This window comes from Lissotriton helveticus, chromosome 2_1 (assembly GCF_964261635.1).
Source record: "Lissotriton helveticus chromosome 2_1, aLisHel1.1, whole genome shotgun sequence".
Taxonomy (NCBI): domain Eukaryota; kingdom Metazoa; phylum Chordata; class Amphibia; order Caudata; family Salamandridae; genus Lissotriton; species Lissotriton helveticus.
This window is the reverse complement of record NC_136059.1, coordinates 826,444,919-826,469,941: the sequence shown is the minus strand read 5'-3', so window position 1 is coordinate 826,469,941 and position 25,023 is coordinate 826,444,919. Positions and strand designations below refer to the sequence as shown.

General features: G+C 43.5%; 1 protein-coding gene across 1 annotated transcript in view; it reads right to left on the bottom strand.

Annotated features, from left to right (window-relative positions):
* TNFAIP8 (TNF alpha induced protein 8) overlaps positions 1-8,983 on the bottom strand; it is a 428,765-nt gene extending 419,782 nt beyond the window's left edge. Inside the window, exon 1 of the mRNA XM_078675559.1 lies at positions 8,846-8,983. Within this exon, the coding sequence (XP_078531685.1) occupies position 8,846 (1 nt within the window). The 5' untranslated portion in view covers positions 8,847-8,983. The remainder of the gene's footprint in view (positions 1-8,845) is intronic.
* Positions 8,984-25,023: the final 16,040 nt, after the last annotated feature.

Below are 25,023 nucleotides of genomic sequence, written 5' to 3'. Positions count from 1 at the left end.
AACAGTTGCTAAAAATCTTCAGCACGAGCCATTCCACAACAAACACATTGTTCGAGCTGTCATATTGTATCATATTGTAACATTACTTTGTAAACCAAGCAGCGAAGTATTTATTTTTAGCGATTCACAGAGCAACCACTGCAAAAACAAGAGCTCTGTGTCTAATAAAACAAATCAAGTTCTATATTTTGGGCACCAAGGTTATCAATCAAAGAACTGTTGTGTTGCATGTTTGTGGTACATTGTCGAAAAGGCATGAATGAGTTGGGAAAACGGATTCATCCTATGTTTGGAGCAAATGTTCGTCTTTTTTTGGGGGGGTGAGGGGGTGGTCGAGTCGTACAGACTCCCAGGACTAGATAAAGAAATTTAGGACAATTGCAGGGCTCCGACAGGAGGAAACATTTGCATGTAAGAACGTTATGTAACAGTAACTGTTTTGTTTCTCCAAGGGGTAAATAGGTTACGCAGGAGAGAAGTCTCTCCCTGCTCATTCCCCATTAATTATTGTTATGTTCTTTCTAAATTCACATTATACAACTCACTTTCCTCTCGCTTTTCTGGGAATACATTTTCATACTAGTGATACTAGCAAACCAGTGAATCTGCAGATTTTCACCAGCTTTTAAAGGTAGACCCATTCAGGAATTCTTACAAAAATGCCTAACCGAATTTGTGATTCTGAAAATTCCACCACAGTACTGAAATTTCTGAATTTGCAAATACATGCTCAGAGGGTAAAAATCTCACAATGTGGATTCTGCAAAATCAACAATGGATGTATACAACCGCTGCAAAAGCCTTTTGTGCAGGTAAGTTCAACGTCTTTTGAAAACCGACCATGTGTTTGGTCCAATTCCCCTAAAGCACACCTGGTCCTTCAAGAGAGCCCACAATGTATTGGTCCCTTGATGGTTAAATATTGTTGAGCACAAGAAGGATCTTGTGGCCAGCAACTTCCATCCAGGCTAAATAGGCTAGTTTGCCCCCAGCTGCCATGTGGTGAAAACTAAATACACTAACCTGTCTTGACTGATCACAGCTAAAGTTAGGAGATTCATGAAAATTAAAAGGAAAATGATCAATGAATGTGGCAGTGCTGAATCATTAAAGATTGCAGGGGGTGATTATCAATTCAGATAGTGCATGCTATATCCGTGGAAGCAGATGTATGGGCTGCATACCTGCACAAACAGAAGATAACGTGGTCGAGTTGTGTCTAAGTGGCGCCATTTGTGCCAGCAACACATACTTTTAATATCACGATTCAGCGATCTGACAAAAAGCAAGAAATAGCATGTAATCTAGGAGTGAAATTACGCTGCAATTGCAGTGCCGTTATTACTTAAGGTTTTGTCAAATGTGATCTGACCATGTAAAAAAAAAAAATACAATTTATGACTAACAGCAGACTGCGGGCCAGATTTAGATGTTGGTGGAGAGGGAACCTTTTTGCAACAGTGACAGAATTCCCTCCCAGTCATGACTATGGTCTGCCCGTACAATTGTAATTTGGCTATAGTTTGATGATGACAGCGGCTACTTTATCTCCGCCATGGTCAAGCTCCTCTGATGGCCCAACAGAGTAGTGGTAATGGGAAGCTTGGCTATATGTCTGCATACCTAATTTAGATTGGCGAATATATAGTTGTTTTTCAATGCCAAGCACCGCATGGATAAAACGTGGCAATATGGGCACTGAAAAGTGTTCAGTGCCCCTCTAGCCATCGGAGGAAACTATCATGGTGAGGTTGGCAATAATTTTTTTTATTTTCAAAAAGAAAATGCTGCTTTGGGATTTTCTTTTGGGAAAAAAAATGTAACATTGACGTACGGTTCCGTCACGGATTACGGAGTCGTCTATGTCAGTAACAATCCACTGGCAACAACCCCCCTGACAACGGTTCCCGTCAGTGCCTGAAATGTATGCTGGGTGAGCGAACATTTCATAATTTGGCAAATGGCACCTCCATCAGGGTGACTGTACAGATGCTTGGTAATATTAACATTTACTGCAATCATCTGCTGGGACCTGTAGATCACAAGGTCTAATTCTAACGGGGCGCAAATCACCACTTCACTTTGGATGGAGGTTGATAAATTAAGTATCATTAAATTGCTAAACAGTAAAAACTGAATCCCTACAAAATAGCAAGAATGCTGGTTGCAAGGGACACCCAAAAAATCATATTCAGATATATTATGCTAGACACACCCTCCTCCCATGCCAAATCAGACATTGCTGAAACCATCCATCATCCTTTTCCTTCAAATATAGTGTACACTCTTAAAATTGTCAATCATTCCAATGGCCCATCAAGTTTAACTTGAGCAAATAAAGCAGAGGGTTATATAAACACCGGCCCCTACCCAATGCTTCCATAATTGAAATTTAATACAAATATGTTGCTTTTTTTATCGTCATCCTATGGTTTACCCTCATGTTTGCTGACTTCAATTCCTCTAATTCCCAGATAATTTCCCATACTTTTAGATCAAGGGGGTAAACCCCCTATAGCTTTGTAGTTAAGGAGCAAGACAAAAGGGAAGAGGAAAAGAGACGATAAAAAAAACAATTACAATAATTTATATAAAAAAGAAAATCAAAGCACTGAACAGAAAAGTAAAGGCGTTGCATTGGGGGCACACACAGAACAGTCTCAGGATTTACTAATGTCTGATTGTAAGCTATGTCCTGGGAAAGTTGCTTTTACTCTGCTAGCTCATGTGAGCGAATCTCTTTGTATGGACCCTAACCCACAAACAAGGATACAATATTTATTAGAGAGAAGGATTTGTTAGTGCAGTAAGACAGAACAGTGACTGCTCCCTGATCACATGCAAGGATAAGACAAATGAATAAGCTGGGGTAACTTCGGACTAAAGTTGCTTCGATGACGTCGAGTTAAAATAGTGCACTTGGGTATTGCTTCAATTTTGCCTATTCTTGCTCAGCTGTAAATTTACTTGGACAATCATTCAGCCTTTGATTCGCAGGATTCGTATGTCATTCAACTCACAGCATTAAATCTGTACTTTTAGCTATTTTTGATGGTTTTGGAGTTCTTGTGGATGATTAAAGTTCTGCAGACGTGATCCTATTGGACCTCTGACTTTGGTATGATGTCTCACTTCATCATTATTTCACGCTTGTATGATGTGTCTTAGGCATTGGCGATAAAGCTCTTGAACAAATTGTATCCTATGTGGACAATTATCAAACTACTGCTGTTCCAGTCTGATTTCAGGAAATCCATCCATGGAGTATCAGAGGGCTCTTGCCTGAACATCTCATGCTAGAATGTCTATGTTTCTCCCCTCAACAAACGTATGCATGCCTATGTATTTTGTCTCACCACCTATGCAGCTAAAGCTAAATGATGGTCCATTTGGATGACCATCATTCATGAAGCAAGTATTTATTTCAAAAACGTCTTACATATCAGGCTTGGACGACTATCAGTTCTCTGAACTAAATACAAAAAAGACTGATTTTGGCTGTAGGAGGACATACAGCTGTTGGACCACTGACTGGTGGCCACTTTCTTAGAAGATCCTACTCTACAAATTTCCTCATTGCATAACTTAAGATTCTACTTTTGAACAGTGACTTTTTTTTGTACCCAAAGTATCAAAGTTTCTTTGTCTTGCTCTTTGACATTCACCTTCTTTGTAAGGTTTTACTTGATCTTCGTTAAGCTTGTAAATTGTAGTTCAGTTGGATCATTGCAATTCCTTGTAACTTGGGCTACCTTTTTATCTTCTTGCAAGACACCAGACAAATCAGAATGCTGCAGCACATCCGATCTATAGATGAGCCATTAACATTCGTATTACTTTTTTATTTGGTCTACTTGAACTGGCTACCAGGAGTCAAACATATTATTAAGAGTCTCTGATGAATGCATCAGTCCCTTAACAAAAATGGACCTCATTGCCTTCAGTCTCACTTCCATATTTTCGTTCCTAGTTTGTACCATAGATCCAACGTTTTGAAGAGTTTCCCGATTCAGAAGAAGCAGATCTGTGGGTCCTTTTTCTTCCCATCGTATAGCTCTTTCGCTGGCCATCTGCACCCTGGAGAATCACCTGGTCTTTCAGAAAGCGCTGAAAACCTTCCTTTTTCCTACGGCTGAATTTCTGTACAGTAATGATGCTTGCTTGACATGGTCAGTTCACTTCTTTCCAGTGCTAGGATGCCATTTTAGATGACAGTTGCGCTTACTAAATGCAAACTTTATTCATATTGAAGAACCCAAGAGCCAACATCTGAACACAGGACTTTAATTTAGCACGAGTGATAACCAGACAGAAACAGAAGCTGCATATGAAGAGAATGGAAAAGGGATGCGACAATTATTAGTTTAAGATAGGGAAAAGTCATATGAAATGGTTAAAGCAAAAAAAGAATGCAACATGAAAGGAAGGAAAATAAACAAGTGACTTCTGTTGCAACAAAAGGCAACGAGCTGAAAATGTAGGATTGCGGTAGAGAAAAATAAACTGAAAAATGGGAGTGCTACTGAAACAAGAGGTTAATAAAAATTAAGAATATTGTGGGCTTGGTTCCGAAATAAACTATAGACTGCTACACTCAAAATGCCTCTAAATTAAGTACTAAGGACACGGCAGACTGAAGGTACTCGGAACTTAAATACAAAGGACACTGAAGAGGAAGGTAACCAAAAGTACAAACAAATGGACTACTTAAAACATTTATAGACTGAAATCTAAAAGGTACTGGGAACTGACATGCTAAAGAGGCAGCACCCAAAAGTACCATTAGCAAAAATAACAGGTCCACTAAAAATACTATGGACTGAAGGACTAAGGGAACAATGAACTTAATGACTAAAATGGAGAGACTTGCTAGAAAACGAAAATCACAACAAGCAGCTCTGCTGGTGGGTTCTGGATGAGAAGGAGGCAATGGAGGGGTCAGAGGAAAGAGCGTGCAGCGGCAGGGATGCTGATGCACAGAGCCACCCACCACAAAGCGCTACAGAAAGAGCAATGAAGGAGCTGAAGCCTTCAGTAGGAGACAAGGAACAAATCCCGAAGAGGCTGCAGGGTTTTACCAGCAGACAAGAATTCAGAAGCAAAGGAGAGCCATGTGTAGGGTGAAAACATGGCACTCTTGTACCCTGAAAACCCAGAAAACACAGAAATATAAGTTTATTTGGTAAATTAAATGTCCATACGTTTATTTCGCTTCTTCTCAAAATACGATATCTTCAGTTGGTACAGCTCTCTGTTTCATATGTTCATAATAATATCAAGGTGTGTTCATCCAACTTAAATCATTACATAAGCAGCCAACCTTTTGAATTGACACGGTGACCTAGATATTCAGTAGAGCGCCTTTTTCTGTACCCGGTTACCTAATAGTCTTAATTGCACTCTTGTACCCTGTCGTTGAAACACAGATGCTCTCCAAAAGTGCCACCAATTTCCAGAACTACTGGAGAATTATATTAAGTCTTCTCCACTGACCAAAGACATTCAAGACAGGATCAAGGACCACCTATGTCGCTCAAAGGTAGAGTAGTTTCAAGGCTGAAAATGATACTAGTTGTGGAAAACTCAATAACATTGGAAATGTTAGATGTTGGAGTGTCACTTCACAACGTTAAAAAATATATATACTCCTGATGAGAAAAAAAGGCAAATTATGAATGCAAGCCAGTGAGATCAACAACACCTTCTAAACCAGTCATCCTTCTGGTGAAGACGAGCATCAGGTTTGCAGCATGTGACACAACCAACAATCCGGATACCCAGTTTACAAACCTTGAGCTTTTCTGAATTGTAGCTCTCCCTTGAAGCATAGCTAGGAGGGGTGGTAAAGTACATATTCGGCATGTCCCGCTTTGTTACCTTTCCACAGCACTCAGTATTTTTATTTAATTTTTTAGTATCTATCCAGCTCCCTGCAACAAAACCACCCACCGTGTTCAAAATGTCCCTGAGGCCCACTGCCTTTATCTGATTGCACAGGGACAGGTCTACTTTCCAGCTCTTTGGCTTTTGCATAAGGTGACCCAATATCTACTCGCGGAGATTTAAAGATCAAGTAATCTTCTGGTCCCAAACATTTAAAGGATAGTATACCACAACCTGAATTGTCATTATGCACCAAATACCTGGTATTATTATGAAAACAAATGGTATTCAGAGTATGTACCTCAAAATGATGAAGGATTGAGTTGGCTCTATTGGCCTATCCAACGTTTAACCATTAATCGTCAGGGTAGGTATTTTACCCACTGTGCAGTTTACTAAAATTGCGTTGAAATGGGTTTTTTTTTAGCCGCAGACCCGACTCTCTGCGGCAGGATAGAAAGCAATAGCTGCACCAGGGTTCTTGGGGAGTCTGGAGATCATGGATTACTAAGGTTCTTTCATTTGGGGAATTTCTGTTCGGTATTTTAAAGTGCTTTGAAGCAGTCTCCTCAGCATGCAGCTCTCATTAACATCCTTCACAAAATACTACCAGCAGCATCCACACACAAAGACAATACCTCATTGGCCACACAGCTATCAATGACGTCATCGGTCAATGGCTGAGCATCAATCATGAAGGACAAAGAAAAGGTGGAAAGGAAGCACTGACACTTCAGTGACTGCTCGGTACAAAGACCGCATGCTATGCAATGAACATTGATAATAAAGATCTAATCAAAAGAGTATGTACAGTAATCCGAATAACACAAAGAGAACCTTCCAAAAAATGAGTACCCACCAAGAGTGGTCCAACATCCTGATGATACTATCGGTAATGCAATAAATATGGCCCTGTCATATCATAATATCCCATCCACCTACCTGGAGGCCTGCAAACCAGGAAATGCTTTCCCCTTCTGGGAAGTAATAGCACGCATTACATTCTCTAAGATTTTGATTCTAACCTTATCGGGGAAGTAATTCAAGCCAATAAACAGTCACACGCCAAGAATATATAATCTGAGAAAAAACAGACAGAAAGTGAACACAGTAACTCAACAAGAACACTAAAAGGGTGCGAAAATTGAACAAGAAGGAAAATAACTATCCAATGTCAGGTTAAGCAGCTTTCACTGTGATTTTAAGGCATCAAAGGGGCATGAATGTGCAATCCTGAACACGTTGTCAAATAAGTCCACAAGAATTGGCAAAAAAACATAACTACATTTCGAGGTATGGTTCCTGTTCAAGTGTGCGCTGAATACCTACCTATTGGACACCAGAAATCCTTCGGGACATGGTGACGTTGACTGTGGGTTTGCAAGGCACATCCAAGAATGGCCACCACTGTCTTAGCTACGCACAGCCCTTAGAGCTGAGCTTCAAGGCCCATGTTTAGCGCCGCATGTTAAAGACATACGCTGGCAGTACTTGTATTAGCGCAGACTTACAGTGCTTGAGTAATTCTGCATCACATCAAGGAGAACCCTTGGCAGGTCATTTCCCACAAAAACTGGTAGGTACTCCATGCAATAAATGCAAAAACACACTGGGGTACCACAGTTACACATCAGGGTATTACTCTTGGATGTAGCGGATCACACCAACCGAGGGCCTCTGAAGGCTGCCTCTAGACTGCCCTCCACACTATGGTGTCCTAACAACATGGAGGTATGTGGCAACCCAACCCGCTTCGCCCATGCTGACCCCCTACTTGGCCGTAGAGCCTCACTGTTGTGATTGATATCATTGTTTCCGCTATGCACAATATATGTATGTGATATCATCCATATGGTGCTATGCATTCTTTATGTTATTAATCTATACTACATTGTTTCGTTACATTGGTTTCTCCCATTCCCATGGAATGTACCTGTTTGGAACTTCATGGTTGATGACAGTTTTTGAGGCGGTCAGCTGAGGCGACTTCAGGTTGTGACAGGGATAGACGCCTCTTTAACATATTACTGTTTGGAGCTTTTATAACACTCACTTATACGATACAGTAGGTTTGCTAAAAAAAAAATTCAGAACGTACACAGCTTCCTCACAACTCTATCGCTGGCAATACCTCTTTTTAATACCACTTGTTTCTCAAGGAAAGTAGCTGAATTTATACAATAGTCAGTTACCGCACGTGATTGGGAACAGACCAAAAAGTTTCGTTTCATTAGAAGTGTTAACAAGTTTCAAACATGCTGCAAAGTGAATTGTGAATTGTGTACCAAGAAGAGAGGGAGAGCTTTGTGCTGCTGAACCGACGCACGAGTGAGAGTTGAGTTGCTTATGCATGTCCTATTGAATAACAATAACGAAGCTGTAGCGCCTCAAGGCACTATCTGAAACACCTGAGCCGTCTAACTGGCTGAGGCGACAGCATCAGGGCAACAAACCCAAACACTCGACTCTAAGGACAAACTCCTGAAAACACATACCGTACGCCCGGGGTGGAGGCAGGGCAAGCACGGGCAGGACAGGGAGCAATCATACCGAAACAAAAAAAAATCTGCAAAACCCGATTCGACACATCACCGAGCCCCCGCGAGGAGTCCGCGTGCACGAGCAAAGTGTGTGCACCCACCTAGCAGAGAAAGACGCACAAGCGGTGGCGGGCAGAGGTGGTGGGACAGCAGGCTCAGCCCAGACAAGACACCGGGGGTGTGCAGCTGAAACACGGGGCTTGTACAGGCAGAAACGGGGGTGGGGACATGCATAAAGGCATAGACGAGGTGCTGACAGGCAGGGCGGGAGCCTGCTTCACAGGAGCCAGGCAGGCAAACACAGGCGGCTTCTTCGGATGGAAGGGAAGCTGGTACACACACACAGCACGTACAAGAAAGACACAGGGGCTGAAGACAGGAGCACACCATGGGGTATGCACCGCTCAGCCCCATGCACCTACTTTAGAGGGTCCCGGGGGCGCCGTGCAGTGCCGTAACTCGAGGTTGCGGGGAGAGCTGTCCTGGCCCCGGTGAGCGCGGCGTTGAGGGTGAGACTGAGTGGGCGCGTCGTGCTCCTCCTGTGCTGTGGGTGTGCGCTGGGAGGGGCGGTCCTGCCTGCCGCCGGTGAGCTGGGTGCTGTGCACCGGGCCTGTCAGTTCGCAGTACGTGGTGTGACGCCCGGGGAGCCCCTCCGCGGGGCAGGGGCAGGCGAGCCACTCTAGATGGACCCCGAGCCGTGCGGTCAGCGAGGGCAGCCTTGATTGCTTACCTGCCAGGTCGAGGCAGTTCAAATACGTGCATTGCTCCCTCACAGCGTTAGGCAGCGGTGAAGAAGTTGATATATCCCGCTGAAAGAGTTTAAGGACAACTTTCTTTTTTTACCAGACCGTGGTAAAAATGCATAAAATGGCAAATTCTAGTGCGAGAATTTGGGGACAGAAAGATAAAATGAACATCTGTATACAATTACTGAAAATCTGCTGATAATATTTAAACATGTCTGCACGAAGAAAAGCGACAGTCTGCGTATATGAAAATAAATTGCATTAGACTTTATTTTTAGGTTTGGGCTGAGTGAGGTCACCAGAAGAGGTTGGAGCCAACCATTTTGCTGTTTATGCAGAAAACATCTAGCATCAATAATACCGTTTCCAGGAGAAACGAGGTAAAGAGGGGAACTGAACGCTTGCATTCTGCTGTATTGTTACTGGTGCAAAAGAAAACGGAAATGTATAAGAAGTCCAATGTAGTAGAAGAATTATATAATGTGTACTTGTGATACAGAGATCAGCTGATACGTGTTTTGCCAGGAGCATCTTCGATCTCGGTGGGAAGAATGGGTGGGAGCCATGGAGCAAAAGGATTGGTGGGATGCAGTAATGCCCTCACACTCCCTGGGTCATCACAATCTCCTCCAAACTTCGTTTGGTGCAAACCTACTACTTATACTGTGCTTACCTTGCACCTGACCGATTATGTAAGGTGGGTCTCCTTCCAAGTCCCGCATGTTTTCTTTACTCACATACCCCTGTGGACTTCAACCACATGGTTTGGACCTGCCCTGTGGTGGCATGATACTGGGGCATGATACTGGACTGCTGTGGTCGCGGAACTGTCCGCTGTAGTGGGATAGGAGGTGGGGCTTTCACCGCAGGTGCCGCTTGTTAGCATCTTTGAGGGCGCGGGGGCTCAAGGGCTGACCGTGCACTTTTGGGGAAAGCTACCATGGTGACCACGTGAGACCTAGCTGCCCGTTGGAGAGCTCCTGGGCCCCCAACACTGCCTCAGTGGCATTGTGGAGTGGACTGGTGTGCCCAGCAGGAGAAGAAGGACTACAAGGCCAAGGGATGCCCTTCCAAGCATGCCTCAATTTGGTATAAATGATGGGAACATTTTGGGCTGGATCCACAAGTAACGGTAATTGTATGACATACGTTCATTTCCTCTGCAGGTACCATTATGGTTTTGCTGCCTCTGTTGTTGCTCTATAAAAACTAGTAGAAATGTGACTGATTTTGTATTAAAACCAATAAAATAGTTTATTAAAAAAAAAAAGATAACGTAGGCAAATTATAATAGATTTACCCCCAGATTCATCAAAGTCATGTTTTGCGAGTCCTTAATAGCGAATTTTAAGGATTCGCTATTAAAGACTCGCAAAACGGGATGCATGTAGAAATCGCAATATTTTTTGCGATTTCTACTGTATCCCTATTTGCGATTCGCTAATTGCTAATCGCAAATAAGGAATGGCTTTCCCATTCGTTCCTATGGGCCTAAAGTCCCATAGGAATGAATGGGGAGTCATTCCTCATTTGCGATTCGCAATTAGCGAATCGCAAATAAGGAAGCAATTTCAAGGGTGCCAGGGTGTCCAAAGGACACCCTGTTGCACCCCTGAAATGGTAATGTACTCTAGTGTTGCGCACACACATGTCCCAAGGACATGTGTGTGTGTAACATACAACTTAGAAAAATGCACTAAAGTGCATTTTTCTAAGTTTTTGCTATTTACCACGTAGTCAGACTTCGCGGTATATAGCGGCCCCAGATTGCGAATTCACAATTTTGAAATGGTTCATGCATTGCATTTAAGGAATCTCTAATTGAGATTCCTTAAATGCAAATAATCGCAATGTAGCGCTTTCTAAAATTGCGATTTTTGCATTTGGGATGATGCATCCCAAATGCAAAAATACCGCTTGCAAAGGGCCAGATTCTCAGAATCTGGCCCTTTGCGAGCGTATTTTGGTTTGATGAATCTGGCCTAATGTTCCCATCAAGGGTAACTCCCAAATATTAAGCTATTGCCGTGGGCAAAGTCGTGGAAATTCATAAGCAGTAGGTGTCAGCAAATATAGCATCTCATATAAAACCAAATAAAGGTTCCACTTTGGACAAGAAAAAAGGTGCTCACTTGAGAATTATCTCTATGAGGAGGAATAATAAGAGCACAAGGTCCCAAGCGTACTAAATAAATGTCCACCACCAAGTGGGACAGAAGTAAATCTAACTATTTAACACGAGAATGCACAATTAAATCATGAAATTCAACCTAGGCAACAGAAAGATACTCCTACGACTATCACAGAGGAGGAACCAATCAAATCTAAACATTCCTTTCATGGTCGGTGTCTGCCCACTTCTCCTAAGTAACACAATGCAATATTTTTCGTCACCATGGCCTTCATAGATAGCGCGCACGGCAGGATTCTTCTTCTGCTCCCTTCTCGCACGGGTGCTGAGATTCACTGTCCAAATCATTAAAATGTTACAGTAACAACCTTCACCCAAAACTCTAGAAGCAACAGTACAGTTAACAAGAACACAGTAACTCTTGGTGCCAGAAATGAGAACAAAAGATTATGCACAGCAAGCAAAAGTACATTTCTTTAAATATGGAGTCTTTCAACTTAAACCTACAGTGACTCCAGCTAAGTTAACATTAACACACTTTAACAATGTTTAACTGTTAATGTGAAAATCACGCATTATAATCCGTCTAATTAAAAACGCATGTGTATGTATGTAAGCAAGGATTATATGTGTTATACATTAGGATATCAATAAATGCAAATTAAAAATAGTGGCACTGTGTCACCAACTTCCCAAAACATTCCCTATTTCCCTTCATGACAGTTCACAAATTAGTTGTTGACTTCTGCTGCTTAAGTCTAGATTCCTCTAGCTCCTTTGACTCTTCATAAATACAACACTGTCTCTCCTCTCATTCTATTTTCTCTAACTTTTCTTTCATCCATTTGCTCTCAGTCATTCTGTCTCCTTCTCTCTGTTTTGAAACCTTCTTTCCTTTCCTCAGCTTGAATCCCTTTTTCGTCCGGAACAAACAAATCACACAAGTTGCATAATCAATAAAAGTCTAAGTATAGTGCCTAAAAGCCCACTACCAATTCTACTAAGCCATTTGCTTTCAGTAGAAAACTATGTTCCCATTGCTTCCCAAGCACCTGTCTCTTCCAACTCCTTTAAGTATTTAGATGGACTTGTGATATTCTTCACATGCTTTTCGGTCTTCCTGCTCTTATCTTGTACATAAGTTCGGCATTGTTGCACACATAGCATTTTACAAACGCCACCTTCTTTTGTGAGCAAAATGTCAGAAGCAAGAATATTCTGCAAAACTAGGCCCTAATAGCAAGTAATTCTGCATTATTAGTGAACAGTGCACACGCCGTGCTGGCTGCAAGTTTATCTACTGATGTAGACAGCTTTCTAATCTTCAGAGCATTTAAAACTACTCCTATCAAGGGAATTCTTGCCCCAAAGATTTCCCCTTTTTGTGAAGCTCTGCTTTAGCTCTCCTATGAAACCCAATTCCTCAGTCACCTAATTTATCTGTATGATAACCTTTGGGGAGCACTATCCTAAAACGTCAAATCTCAGGCATTCACTCCGACCCATCATCTGAGAATTCCAAACATTTTTCTTTCTCCTCATGAAACATAACTTTCCTTGCTACTCACAATCTAAACTTAATTTCAGTTATACTCCTGCTAGTCTATATTTCTCCTCTTCCTCACACTCCCCTCGATTCATGCTTTGAATTCTTTGCTTTCTGTGAAAGTTCTTCCCTCTTGTCTTCCAAGTCATTAATAAAATCATTTTCAGCATTACTCAATTTACAGGTTTAATTCTGTCTGTGGGTTCTGGCAGTGTCAAGTTTAACTTGTGACCTAAAGAAATGTCCTGCCTTATCCATATCCTTGCAAAAAACACAGTTGATGGACAGAATGTAGAACAATGTCATACATTCACCCCAGTACAAGTATCTGGGCCTAAATCCATTGTTTTTTTGCACTCCACACCACCCTGGGTTCGACACTGGCTATATGCAAATCAGCTCTGACCCTGTGCCTCATGGGAACAGTCCAGTCCGAACTACCAAGCCATGTCTTTCCCAGACCGGAATCAAGCATCCAAGGACCGGTTTCTGGCTATCAGCCTTCATCAGCCTGGATAGCTTGACTCCAGTGGTGTGGAGAGCCTGGGACTCACGTCTGAGCATACCCAGCCCACTCGGGGTGAAAATTGCAAAAAACACAGTTGATGGACAGAATGTAGAACAATGTCATACATTCACCCCAGTACAAGGATCTGGGCCTAAATCCATTGTTTTTTTGCGCTCCACACCACCCTGGGTTAGACACTGGCTATATGCAAATCAGCACTGACCCTGTGCCTCATGGGAACAGTCCAGTCCGAACTACCAAGCCATGTCTTTCCCAGACCGGAATCAAGCATCCAAGGACCGGTTTCTGGCTATCAGCCTTCATCAGCCTGGATAGCTTGACTCCAGTGGTGTGGAAAGCCTGGGACTCACGTCTGAGCATACCCAGCCCACTCGGGGTGAAAATTGCAAAAAACACAGTTGATGGACAGAATGTAGAACAATGTCATACATTCACCCCAGTACAAGGAGCTGGGCCTAAATCCATTGTTTTTTTGCACTCCACACCACCCTGGGTTAGACACTGGCTATATGCAAATCAGCTCTGACCCTGCGCCTCATGGGAACAGTCCAGTCCGAACTACCAAGCCATGTCTTTCCCAGACCGGAATCAAGCATCCAAGGACCGGTTTCTGGCTATCAGCCTTCATCAGCCTGGATAGCTTGACTCCAGTGGTTTGGAGAGCCTGGGACTCACGTCTGAGCATACCCAGCCCACTCGGGGTGAAAATTGCAAAAAACACAGTTGATGGACAGAATGTAGAACAATGTCATACATTCACCCCAGTACAAGGATCTGGGCCTAAATCCATTGTTTTTTTTGCACTCCACACCACCCTGGGTTAGACACTGGCTATATGCAAATCAGCTCTGACCCTGTGCCTAGTGGGAACAGTCCAGTCCGAACTACCAAGCCATGTTTTTCCCATACCGGAATCAAGCATCCAAGGACCGGTTTCTGGCTATCAGCCTTCATCAGCCTGGATAGCTTGACTCCAGTGGTGTGGAGAGCCTGGGACTCACGTCTGAGCATACCCAGCCCACTCGGGGTGAAAATTGCAAAAAACACAGTTGATGGACAGAATGTAGAACAATGTCATACATTCACCCCAGTACAAGTGTGGCGCCGCGGCCAGGGCGACTGACGCTGGAATCTGGGGACCACGGTTCGATCCCCGGCTCCGGCGGCAGGTTAGCCCAGCACCATGTGACTCTGGGCAATAGCTCGCTTAATCTTCCCGACGGCCCCCCAGCGCCTAGAGACCCTTACGGGTGATTGTGCGCTTTACAAATGTGGACTTTTTTTTTTTTTTTTACAAGGATCTGGGCCTAAATCCATTGTTTTTTTGCACTCCACACCACCCTGGGTTAGACACTGGCTATATGCAAATCAGCTCTGACCCTGTGCCTCATGGGAACAGTCCAGTCTGAACTACCAAGCCATGTCTTTCCCAGTCCGGAATCAAGCATCCAAGGACCGGTTTCTGGCTATCAGCCTTCATCAGCCTGGATAGCTTGACTCCAGTGGTGTGGAGAGCCTGGGACTCACGTCTGAGCATACCCAGCCCACTCGGGGTGAAAATTGCAAAAAACACAGTTGATGGACAGAATGTAGAACAATGTCATACATTCACCCCAGTACAAGGATCTGGGCCTAAATCCATTGTTATTTTGCACTCCACACCACCCTGGGTTAGACACTGGCTATATGCAAATCAGCTCTGACCCTGTGCCTCATGGGAACAGTCCAGTTCAAACGCTCCGTCCATCATCCCCTTTTGTATCGCTTTGTTCGCCGTAAGTGTGGCAGGGTATGCTCAGACGTGAGTCCCTTGTTCACTTGGCCACTGGATTCAAGATAGCCTGGCTGATGAGGATTATGAATCCGAAACCGGTCCCAGGATGCTTGTTTCCGGTCCAGGGAAGACATGGCTTGGCAGTTCGGGCTGGACTGTTCCCATGAGGCACAGGGTCAGACTGATTTGCATATAGCCATGTCTGAACTGGGGTGGCTGAGTGAACTAAAGAATGGTGATGGATTAAACCCAGATCAGTTGACTGGGGTGAGTGTTTGATTTGTTCAAACACTCCGCCCATCATCCCCTTTTGTATCACTTTGTTCGCCCTAAGTGTGGCAGGGTATGCTCAGACGTGAGTCCCTTGTTCACTTGGCCACTGGATTCAAGATAGCCTGGCTGATGAGGATTATGAATCCGAAACCGGTCCCAGGATGCTTGTTTCCGGTCCAAAGAAGACATGGCTTGGCAGTTCGGGCTGGTCTGTTCCCATGAGGCACAGGGTCAGACTGATTTGCATATAGCCATGTCTGAACTGGGGTGGCTGAGTGAACTAAAGAATGGTGATGGATTAAACCCAGATCAGTTGACTGGGGGTGAGTGTTTGATTTGTTCAAACGCTCCGTCCATCTTCCCCTTTTGTATCACTTTGTTCGCCCTAAGTGTGGCAGGGTATGCTCAGACGTGAGTCCCTTGTTCACTTGGCCACTGGATTCAAGATAGCCTGGCTGATGAGGATTATGAATCCGAAACCGGTCCCAGGATGCTTGTTTCCGGTCCAGGGAAGACATGGCTTGGCAGTTCGGGCTGGACTGTTCCCATGAGGCACAGGGTCAGACTGATTTGCATATAGCCATGTCTGAACTGGGGTGGCTGAGTGAACTAAAGAATGGTGATGGATTAAACCCAGATCAGTTGACTGGGGGTGAGTGTTTGATTTGTTCAAACGCTCCGTCCATCATCCCCTTTTGTATCGCTTTATCCATATCCTCAGCATTGGAGTGGGGATTACAACGTTTATACATAGGCACTTCAGAAAAGACAAAATCATAATTTGAAAAATAATACTCCGAATGCTCCTGACGATATAAAATACTCAAAATTATTCTACAAGACAGATCATACTTAAGGGGAATATTATGGTAGGTCTCGCCCTAAGCCATGGATGCAGGCAAATGGGTGCAGACATAGCAATCCTTTGCATGTATAAAATTGGAATACTCGTACAAAAGATTGAAGAAAACATTATAAGTGAAATTTCCCTGAGAACTATATGTAATAAGGTCACATTAAATCTACGTCAATCTTCTTCAAAAATAAGATCCATATTCTTCTACTGGAGCCTAGGCCCTAACTGTCATCCCAGAGTTGTTTAAATGTTCAATCATTCAGTAATGTCAGTTGACTTCAGATCAGTCAGAATGAAATATCAATCAAAGTCAAAGTATGGCAGCTTTAATCAAGGAGATGTTTCAAAAACAGTTTGTCGATTCTCAGTCTCCTGTGTTCTCAAGTTAGCTTTACTTTCAGCAAAATATTTCCATTCAAGAGCTGAGTACCTCAGAGTTGGTACTTGTTTTCTTCTCGGTTTCCTGACTGTTGGTTGTTTAATGGCAATGTCACTGCCACTTTACTCACTCGTCTCTGTCTCCTCGTTGATGGTGTCTGGGATGCGTTATTAGGACACAAAAAATCTTAGTCTCTCACCTTTCTTTGGTCACTTGTCACTCCTTGGACCCCCACTGTTTGAACTGCTCACCCCTTCTCCAGGCTCAGTGTCTGTGTTTACGCCATCTTCTGCTTGGGTCACTGTGGCTACTCTTGACGCATTCACCTCAGGCCCTGCACTTGTTTCGGGTTGACTTCAAGACACTTGTTTACACTCTTCCTCTTTCTCCGTGAGCTCTCAGATTGCAACAGATTTTGTCTTTGCCAGTCAGTAGTGGCCAATGCCACGTTGTTTCGAGCTTGTCTCATTCTCCTGGTGTGTGAGGCATGAATCCAGTTTGAAATGCCTCCACATTTAACAGAAGTGTTCGTGTCCAAGATAACTTGATAGGGGCAACACACACACCATCAGAGATCTAGGTACGACTTCCACATGTGCTTCATTAACAAAACCTTGCCTTGCCTTGAAAGGGGAGTCATCAACTCATCCTGGTGAGAGACAGAAAACACCACATCAGCCAGGTCTTTTCAGTAGTCAAGAACCATATGATCTCTAATATTCACAAGTGCAGTCGTAGATACAGCATTAAGTCTCATGGCTCTGACCATGAGGATTTCACGGAGGGACAATGCTGTCCTCTGATCCAGGATGTTTCTCAGACTCATCAGCACCAATGGAAGGGCATCCTGTTGCAAATACGTGGATGCACACACCTTTGAAACAAAACAGGACCTCTGCGTACCAGGGGTAATTTCTAATATGGTAAAGATTCTCTCTTGAGACACCTTCCTTCTTCCTTTCTCAATGTGATTTCCTAGATACAGGACTTCTTTTTTACATTATTACAGTTTGGTTGGGGACACTTACTGACCATTCACAGCCAAATGATTCAGCAGGGCAGTGGTATCTTGTCTGCACGCTTCTTCCATTGTCCACACCATCATCAGGTCGTCAATGTATTCAACCAAAACCGGTTTGCCAGTCAACTGCAGAGCCTCTACATTCTTCTTGAGTATCTGGTTGGAAACCAAGGGCCTTTCTGTAAACCCCTGAGAAACCTGGCACCAAACCAGCATCTTATTTCGGAACCGGAACGCAATGCAACAGGATAGAAAAGAATGCATGGCAAAATTGATGACTGTGAACCAGTCAGCATCACAAGGGATTTGGAACAATATTATGGCAGGATTTAGTGTCGCAGGAACACATGGGACAACAGTGTTATTATATTTTCACAGATCCTGCACAACTTGCCCTTATTTATTTGGTTTCTGTATGCCCATGATCAAGAAGTTACAAGGACATGCTAAGATCTCCTTTAAAATGCCTTGCTCTAACATGGACTCTATCACATGGGTGATTCCAGCCACTGCATCTGGTAAGAGGTTGTACTCGGGCATTCTGCATTCTGCTTTATCGGAATCCTCACGCGTTCAACATCTTTATTCAGACCAATGTCCTTGCCAGTAAAATCCCAGACATCCTCCTTCACCGTGTTCTTTGAGTAAAGGGGCAAATCTTCTTTCGTCAAAACATGGAACAACCCAACGGCTGGACACTGAGTGCTTAATTTAAAATCTGCATCCTATTCATGTGTTTGGCGCCCGACCCAATCCAGTCTATAGTAAATGGCACAGGTTAGCTTGCAGAATAGGTCCCACCCAACAGATTAACAGTGATAGAATCACATATAACAAACTGACGGTCCTCCTCAAGGGGATCTATCTTCACAGGAACTTATACTGAAACATGATTTATTTATTTAAAATACCTTCAACTTGAACTTGTTTTCCTGTAAGGGTTATCTTTGGGGCTTTCACTATCCTTACAGTAGAGAGGGTATAACCTGTTTCAACCAAAAATAACACAGGGCGGCCATTCACCTCTCCACCCACATATGGGACACTCTTGTCTACCTCAAAGACTGCACCAACCATGCAATCTTCCACCCCTCTAAGGCACTGTCATTGTGATTGATCAGGCCCTGTATATCCAAAACCTTTAAAGAACGGGAACTGCTGGAAACTGTTTGAATACAGGAAAGGGTTCTGTCGAATTCTGGGGTTCGCATTCACATTAAACCTTGGGGTATTTAGTTTATACTGCATTAACTGGGCTTGGGCATGTAAGGTTTCAGAGGTCTTAGCATTTTCATGTTTGGAGCAGGCATAAGATTCACATTAGGCACTTGGCCATCAAATGGCGTTTGATTAGGATTACGCTTCCAATGGTCCAACGTCTTACAGTAATGACACAATGTTATTTTCTTTAACATTGATATATCTATTCCCGAGAATTCAGTTCAACGGCAATCCTCGTCCTCTACCTTGTGGGACATCATTCCCACCTTGCATCATCTGACCAGCACCTTAATATCCAACGCCCTGCATTCCAGCACCAACACCAGAACATAATCAAGAATCACTATGTATAGGCCATTCTGAAATCCTTTCTAGGCTAACTTTGTCGTGGATAGCATGAATTTCTCCTCGGCTGCCTTCTATCTAGCTTCTAAACCATCACTAAAATACTTTACATGTTACAGTATCTCATCTAACTACTCAGAATTGCAACAAATTGCAATTGCTAATCTCAGGATGCAAACCAAGAACAAACTGAGACACATTTTGCTGAGATGTATTTGCTTGGGGTTTACAACACCACTATGCTGACAGAAGACTAGCATCAGTCTTTAATAATAGGCATGCATAATACAAAAATGTAACCACCTGATTATACTTTTCCATGACTACTGCAGACGGAGCATGTGTTTGGGTATTCCTCTCTAGCTCTGCATTTTTGATTTGCACAGACACTTTACACTCAGCCCACAAATCAATGGGAACCAAAATGTCCAAAAATATGTTCAAATCTTCCCAAAGAACATTTGAAATGTTCACAAACCTCTCAACCTATGTATCCCAAAGATCAAAAACATCACCGCATCTTCAAGGCACATATGATCCTCCAGGCACCTCTCTCAGTGGGTAAGAGCTTACTTTGGGATCCCTTCTACTGCTATTCCCATCCATGCCTTTTTCATCATCTTCCCTTTTCTTTGCTTTCTGAGCCCATCTACCTCTAAACCTCTGTGTATTGCTCCACAAACTAGTTCCCTTAATTGCAATTTTAGCCTGAGCTCACATATTTTTAAGTGCATTTTCAGTCATGAACATCCTGAAATTCTTTCTTAAAGATGAAGTTTTAAACAAAGCAATCCCAAACTCTGCAGCCATTCCTTAAACAGCTTTGTGAGTCTCACAAGCATGACTAGCGGCTTCTTTAAAAAGAAACAAAAGTTTATCTTCTTTGTACCAATTTATGAACGCTCCCTGTAGATTTCCTTTGATGATTCCCTCCAGTTCTACCTTCACCCTCATCACATCTAAGACTCCTGTGGTATATAAATAAATAATACCGGATCTATTTTTGACTAAGCATATAGCATAACAGATAGCTCAATAAATAAGAGTCAAGATTCGAGGTAGTAGGAGTTTCTGCAGGTTTATTACAGCATAAGGACAGGATCAGGACAACCTGCATAGGAACAGAGTGACAGGGCCCGGCAGCTGCCGGGGCTAGGTCTGGGATGAGCGCGCTAACTTTTAATAACAATACATCAACTTATATACATAACGCAAACACATAGCATTACATTGCAGTAGGCGTAGCAGTGGGTGGAGCAGAAGGCGTGACGCGTAGCAGTCGCGAGAGATAACAGTAAAAGTAGGTGTAACTGGGCGTATACATAGACATGTGGTGCAAACGTAACAGAATATGTCATGAATGGGGCGGAAACATTGGAGGGGGCTACCTAAGGAGCCGGGACCTCTAACCTAATGGTGCGCGTAAACTGGCAATGACGTGTCACTAGGAGAAGCTGGGGGCTATGAACTCTGTGCTAGGAGCAGAGACTAGAGTCTGGAGGGTCGGAGCGACATGTACCTAAACCCTATCTGGTATCTAATGTTTAGAGAACATGTTGATATAAACTAGGAGTCATGAGGGGAAAAGCTAACTTGATTCTAAGACTGGACCATACATTATTCTACATGAAATGCGTGATGAGGAATATTAAATGACCAGTAAATGCAGTATTTCTCTAACATGGAGACGAGAAGGCTAGACAATGACGGAAACTATTGATGCAGTTCAGTAGCTTAGGAATGTAGAGGAGGAGGACTGAACTGATAACTGGAACTATAACATACTTTTGGCAGACTCAGAGGCAGAGCCAAGCTGCACCGGGCACTGCGAGGCAGGGAGTAAGTGAAAGGTCGAGGATACAGGTGGGGGCTGTATCGCTCCTTAGCGAGGCTTTTAGGAGACAGGAGCTGAATCTGATGTCCGGGCCCCTTTGAGGCCTAGAAACGGGGACTTTATAATGGAATAACGTGCACACTGAGAAACGTGGCAACATAACTTTACATAGGCCTGATATTCGTAGTATTCACGAGGACTGGAAACTGGCATACTAGAGGTGGACACAACTATAATTGCGTCATTAATCGGACATGGGGAATAACATATGCATATTGGTCATGCACACATAACATATGATGGATGAGGCGTAGGGACACAGAACATGGCAAAATTTACTTTTCCACATTCCCTCCTTGTCACTACGTTTCCATCAGGAAACATCAATTTTCATGATACCATCTATCATTTCATACAGTATCATCTGCTCGTCTCGAATTATCCTAGAACGGGACTTAGAACGGGGCTTGGGACTAGGAATACAAGAGGTAGCACAAATGCCGCAAATCGCAGGGCCACATTGTATACAGAGGCAGCAGCTAAATATGATCGCTACTGCAATACCTAGAAAGGACAGGACTTTCCATCCCCATGCGGAAATTATATTCCAGAACCAACCGGACCATGTCCAGGTGCCTGGATCTTGGTGTAACAGATGGGCAATTTTATGGAGTCTGGTTATAGCTGAATAAACAGACGGCGCGTTATTTGGAATGAAAATGCAGCAACTAGATCCGATGACTCTACAGGCCCCGCCCCTATCGGCCAGTATGACGTCAAGGACGAGACGATTTTGCAAAACGACAAATCTCATAGCAGATTGTTCTTCGGTTAAGTTACCTAGAGCAGAGGCAGTCTCATTTACTACAGCTTCAAGGGTTCTTGTTAACCTACGAATTAGTTTACTATTCTGGACAGGTCCTACGAAGAAGAAGAAACCTTTATTGAAATCTGTATACTGTTCTAGAGTAGTTTCAGTATAATCGACAATTGGGGACTCCCTTCTATGTCTAATGTGTACTAGATGTGTGTTTCTGTGATAATCAGATGGGGCTAGAAAAACAGGTGGCAGTAGGAAGGCAATGTAACAGGTTCCCTCCCAATCGAGGGGTAGACGAACATATGCAGTTTGACCACAAATAAAATAGGAATGACGTGAAGCTTTGAAGATAGATTTCCTACTGTCACTATACTTGACAATAGTAGTACAATCGCTATGTCCTACATGTACGGAACCATTATTTCGGACACATAATTCACCTTTGACTGGTAGTACTGAAATAGCAGGTAAGTCTGGAGTAGTATCAGACTGAACATTCAGGACCATGAAATTCGACGAATAATTACCTAAATTATATACTTCATTTTCTAGATCTAAACCTGTTCTGTGGGGGAGACCTTGCTTGTCTGGAAAACATGTACTGTTAAGAAAAGACATATCTGTTGAGGATGACGTTAACGTGGACCATGCTCCACACGAGCCATTGTGTGAGAATGGATAAGGAAAAAGTGGCAGAACTCCCTTCGGTGTCTGGAAAGGGGGGAGTCGACCACACACCCAACAATTAGTGGCATTGCTGGTCTGGTGTGAGTAATGTAACATACGGATGAAAGAATTGTTGCGCATAGCGAGGCGGTATGAATATTCGTGAGGAGGCAGATCACTAAACGTGTGCTCTACTGTAGCATTAGCAGACATATTAGCATGAGGAACTGGAAAATACAGGAAAAATGCGTAGCTGGTGCAGGAAATCATTATGCTGATGAATAATATGAAACTCAGAAAAACGATACATCGGTTTGCGTTTAAACTGACTCTCTCACTATGGGGGTCTATTTTATACATGTCAGAAACAGTCTAACCGTTTCACCTAGGGGAGGACTTATACAATCAAACTGACTGACTTATTTTACTAGACCTGAGCTTTAACTTATACTCCTGCTGCGGAGTTTTCTCTAACAAGGGAGGGGTTGTAATAATGTCTTTTGCGGGACAGTCCTTTAAAACAATGTTTTGGCAGTCTTTAGAATCTTGGGAATCCTTGGAAATGTTTTTAGAAACCGGTTTCAATCCATTGAAAAGTTTTACATGAGAAAGGTGGACCCACCCCTTCCTGCCTTCCAGCTTGACGGCAGTACGGGTGGTCAAGAGGACCTGACGTGGCTCTTTCCAACGAGGCTCCAGCGGACTTGATCTGTCAAAATTTCGGACCATCACAAGGGAACCTGGAACGATTTCATGCGGTGCCACCTCGGTGTTGTCTGGAAAGGCGGCAGCAACCTGTGAACGACATGAGTTGAGGGCAGACATCAAGGAAGCTAGGTAATCTGTCAGCATATTACATGAAACATCGGTAATACTTCGGGGTCTAGGAGTACCCCACATGTTAGGGGGGCGGCCGAATACGACCTCATACGGGGACAGACCTGATCTGGAATGTGCAACCATGCGCATATAAAACAAAGCGACTGGCAGAGCTACTAGCCAGTCCACACCTTTTTCTTTACAGACTTTTGCAATGCGGATTTTCAGAGTCTGATTATGTCTCTCGACCAGACCGGCTGCTTCAGGATGGCGTACACAATGGAACTTCCACTGGTACCCTAACAACAGGGAAACGTGCTTCATGAGTTCAGATGAGAATGGCTGGCCGTTATCAGAATATACGACTCTAGGGAGTCCGTATCTAGGGAAAAACTCACGAACCAACTGCTTGGCAGTGGTCGCGGCTGTGTAATCTGGGACTGGATATGCTTCTGTCCATCTGGACAAAGCGCATACAACTACAAGGACATACTTGAAACCTCGACATCGCTCCATTTGAATATAATCCATCTGGAGGACCTCAAAAGGGTGGTCAGGAGGCTGGAAACCACCTCGTTCCACCGGAACACTTTTACCTGGGTTAAACTGACAACATATCATACAGGTACGGACTTTCTGCTTGGCTGCAGCTCGTAAATGCTTGTTGAACCAAATGTTCTGGATACTGTCTAACATAGCTTTTTCTCCTAAATGTGCTGGACTATGTGCGGTATTGATAATGACTTGAACCATAGAGTCGGGGAGAAACCATGTGGCTCTACCCTTCGTTAACCATCCTTGATCTGTCTGGACCCCTCCTTGTTCAGACCATTTCTTGATTTCATCGGGAGTAGCATGTAACTGGATATCTATGACATCTTGAGTAGGGTCCTTAACTGTCATGCATGTAGTCGGATCTGGAGTATGTGTCAGGTTAACTGGAATGTCTGGAGTCTGTGCTGTGAGCTTGGCTGTGCGGTCTGCTAGATCATTACCTCGGGAAATAATGTCAGTGACTTTCGTATGTGCTTTGCACTTCATGATAGCGATAGATGTCGGTAAATGTATGGCATCCAACAGAGCTTGAATAAGGAGACCATGCTGAATCTTGGTTCCATGAGAAGTCATAAAACCTCTCTCCTGCCAGAGCACTCCGAAGTCGTGTACAACTCCGAATGCGTAACGTGAATCTGTGTAAACATTAACTTTCAGGTTCTTGGCGTGTATACAGGCTTGTGTCAGAGCGACTAGCTCTGCTGCTTGAGCGGACAGGGTATCAATACGGTGTGTTTCAATAACTTCGGTGTCGGTAGTTACTGCATACGCGGCGACTAGTTCTCCTGTACTAGTTCTCATACATGAACCATCCACATAAAGTGTCAGGTCAGGATCTGGTAACGGAATATCTGTCAGGTCTTGTCTTGGCTTTGTCGTAATATTAACTACTTCCACACAGTCATGTGGGTCAGGATTTGAATTAACTGATGGTAACAGTGTAGCAGGATTCAGGACGTTGCAGCGTCTAATTTCTATGTGTGGCTGGAACAGTGTCAATTCATAACCTGTTAAACGTGCAATTGTCAAGTGCTGAGTTTGTGTTCGGTTTAAAAGAACTTCTACTGAATGTGGGACTTGTACTG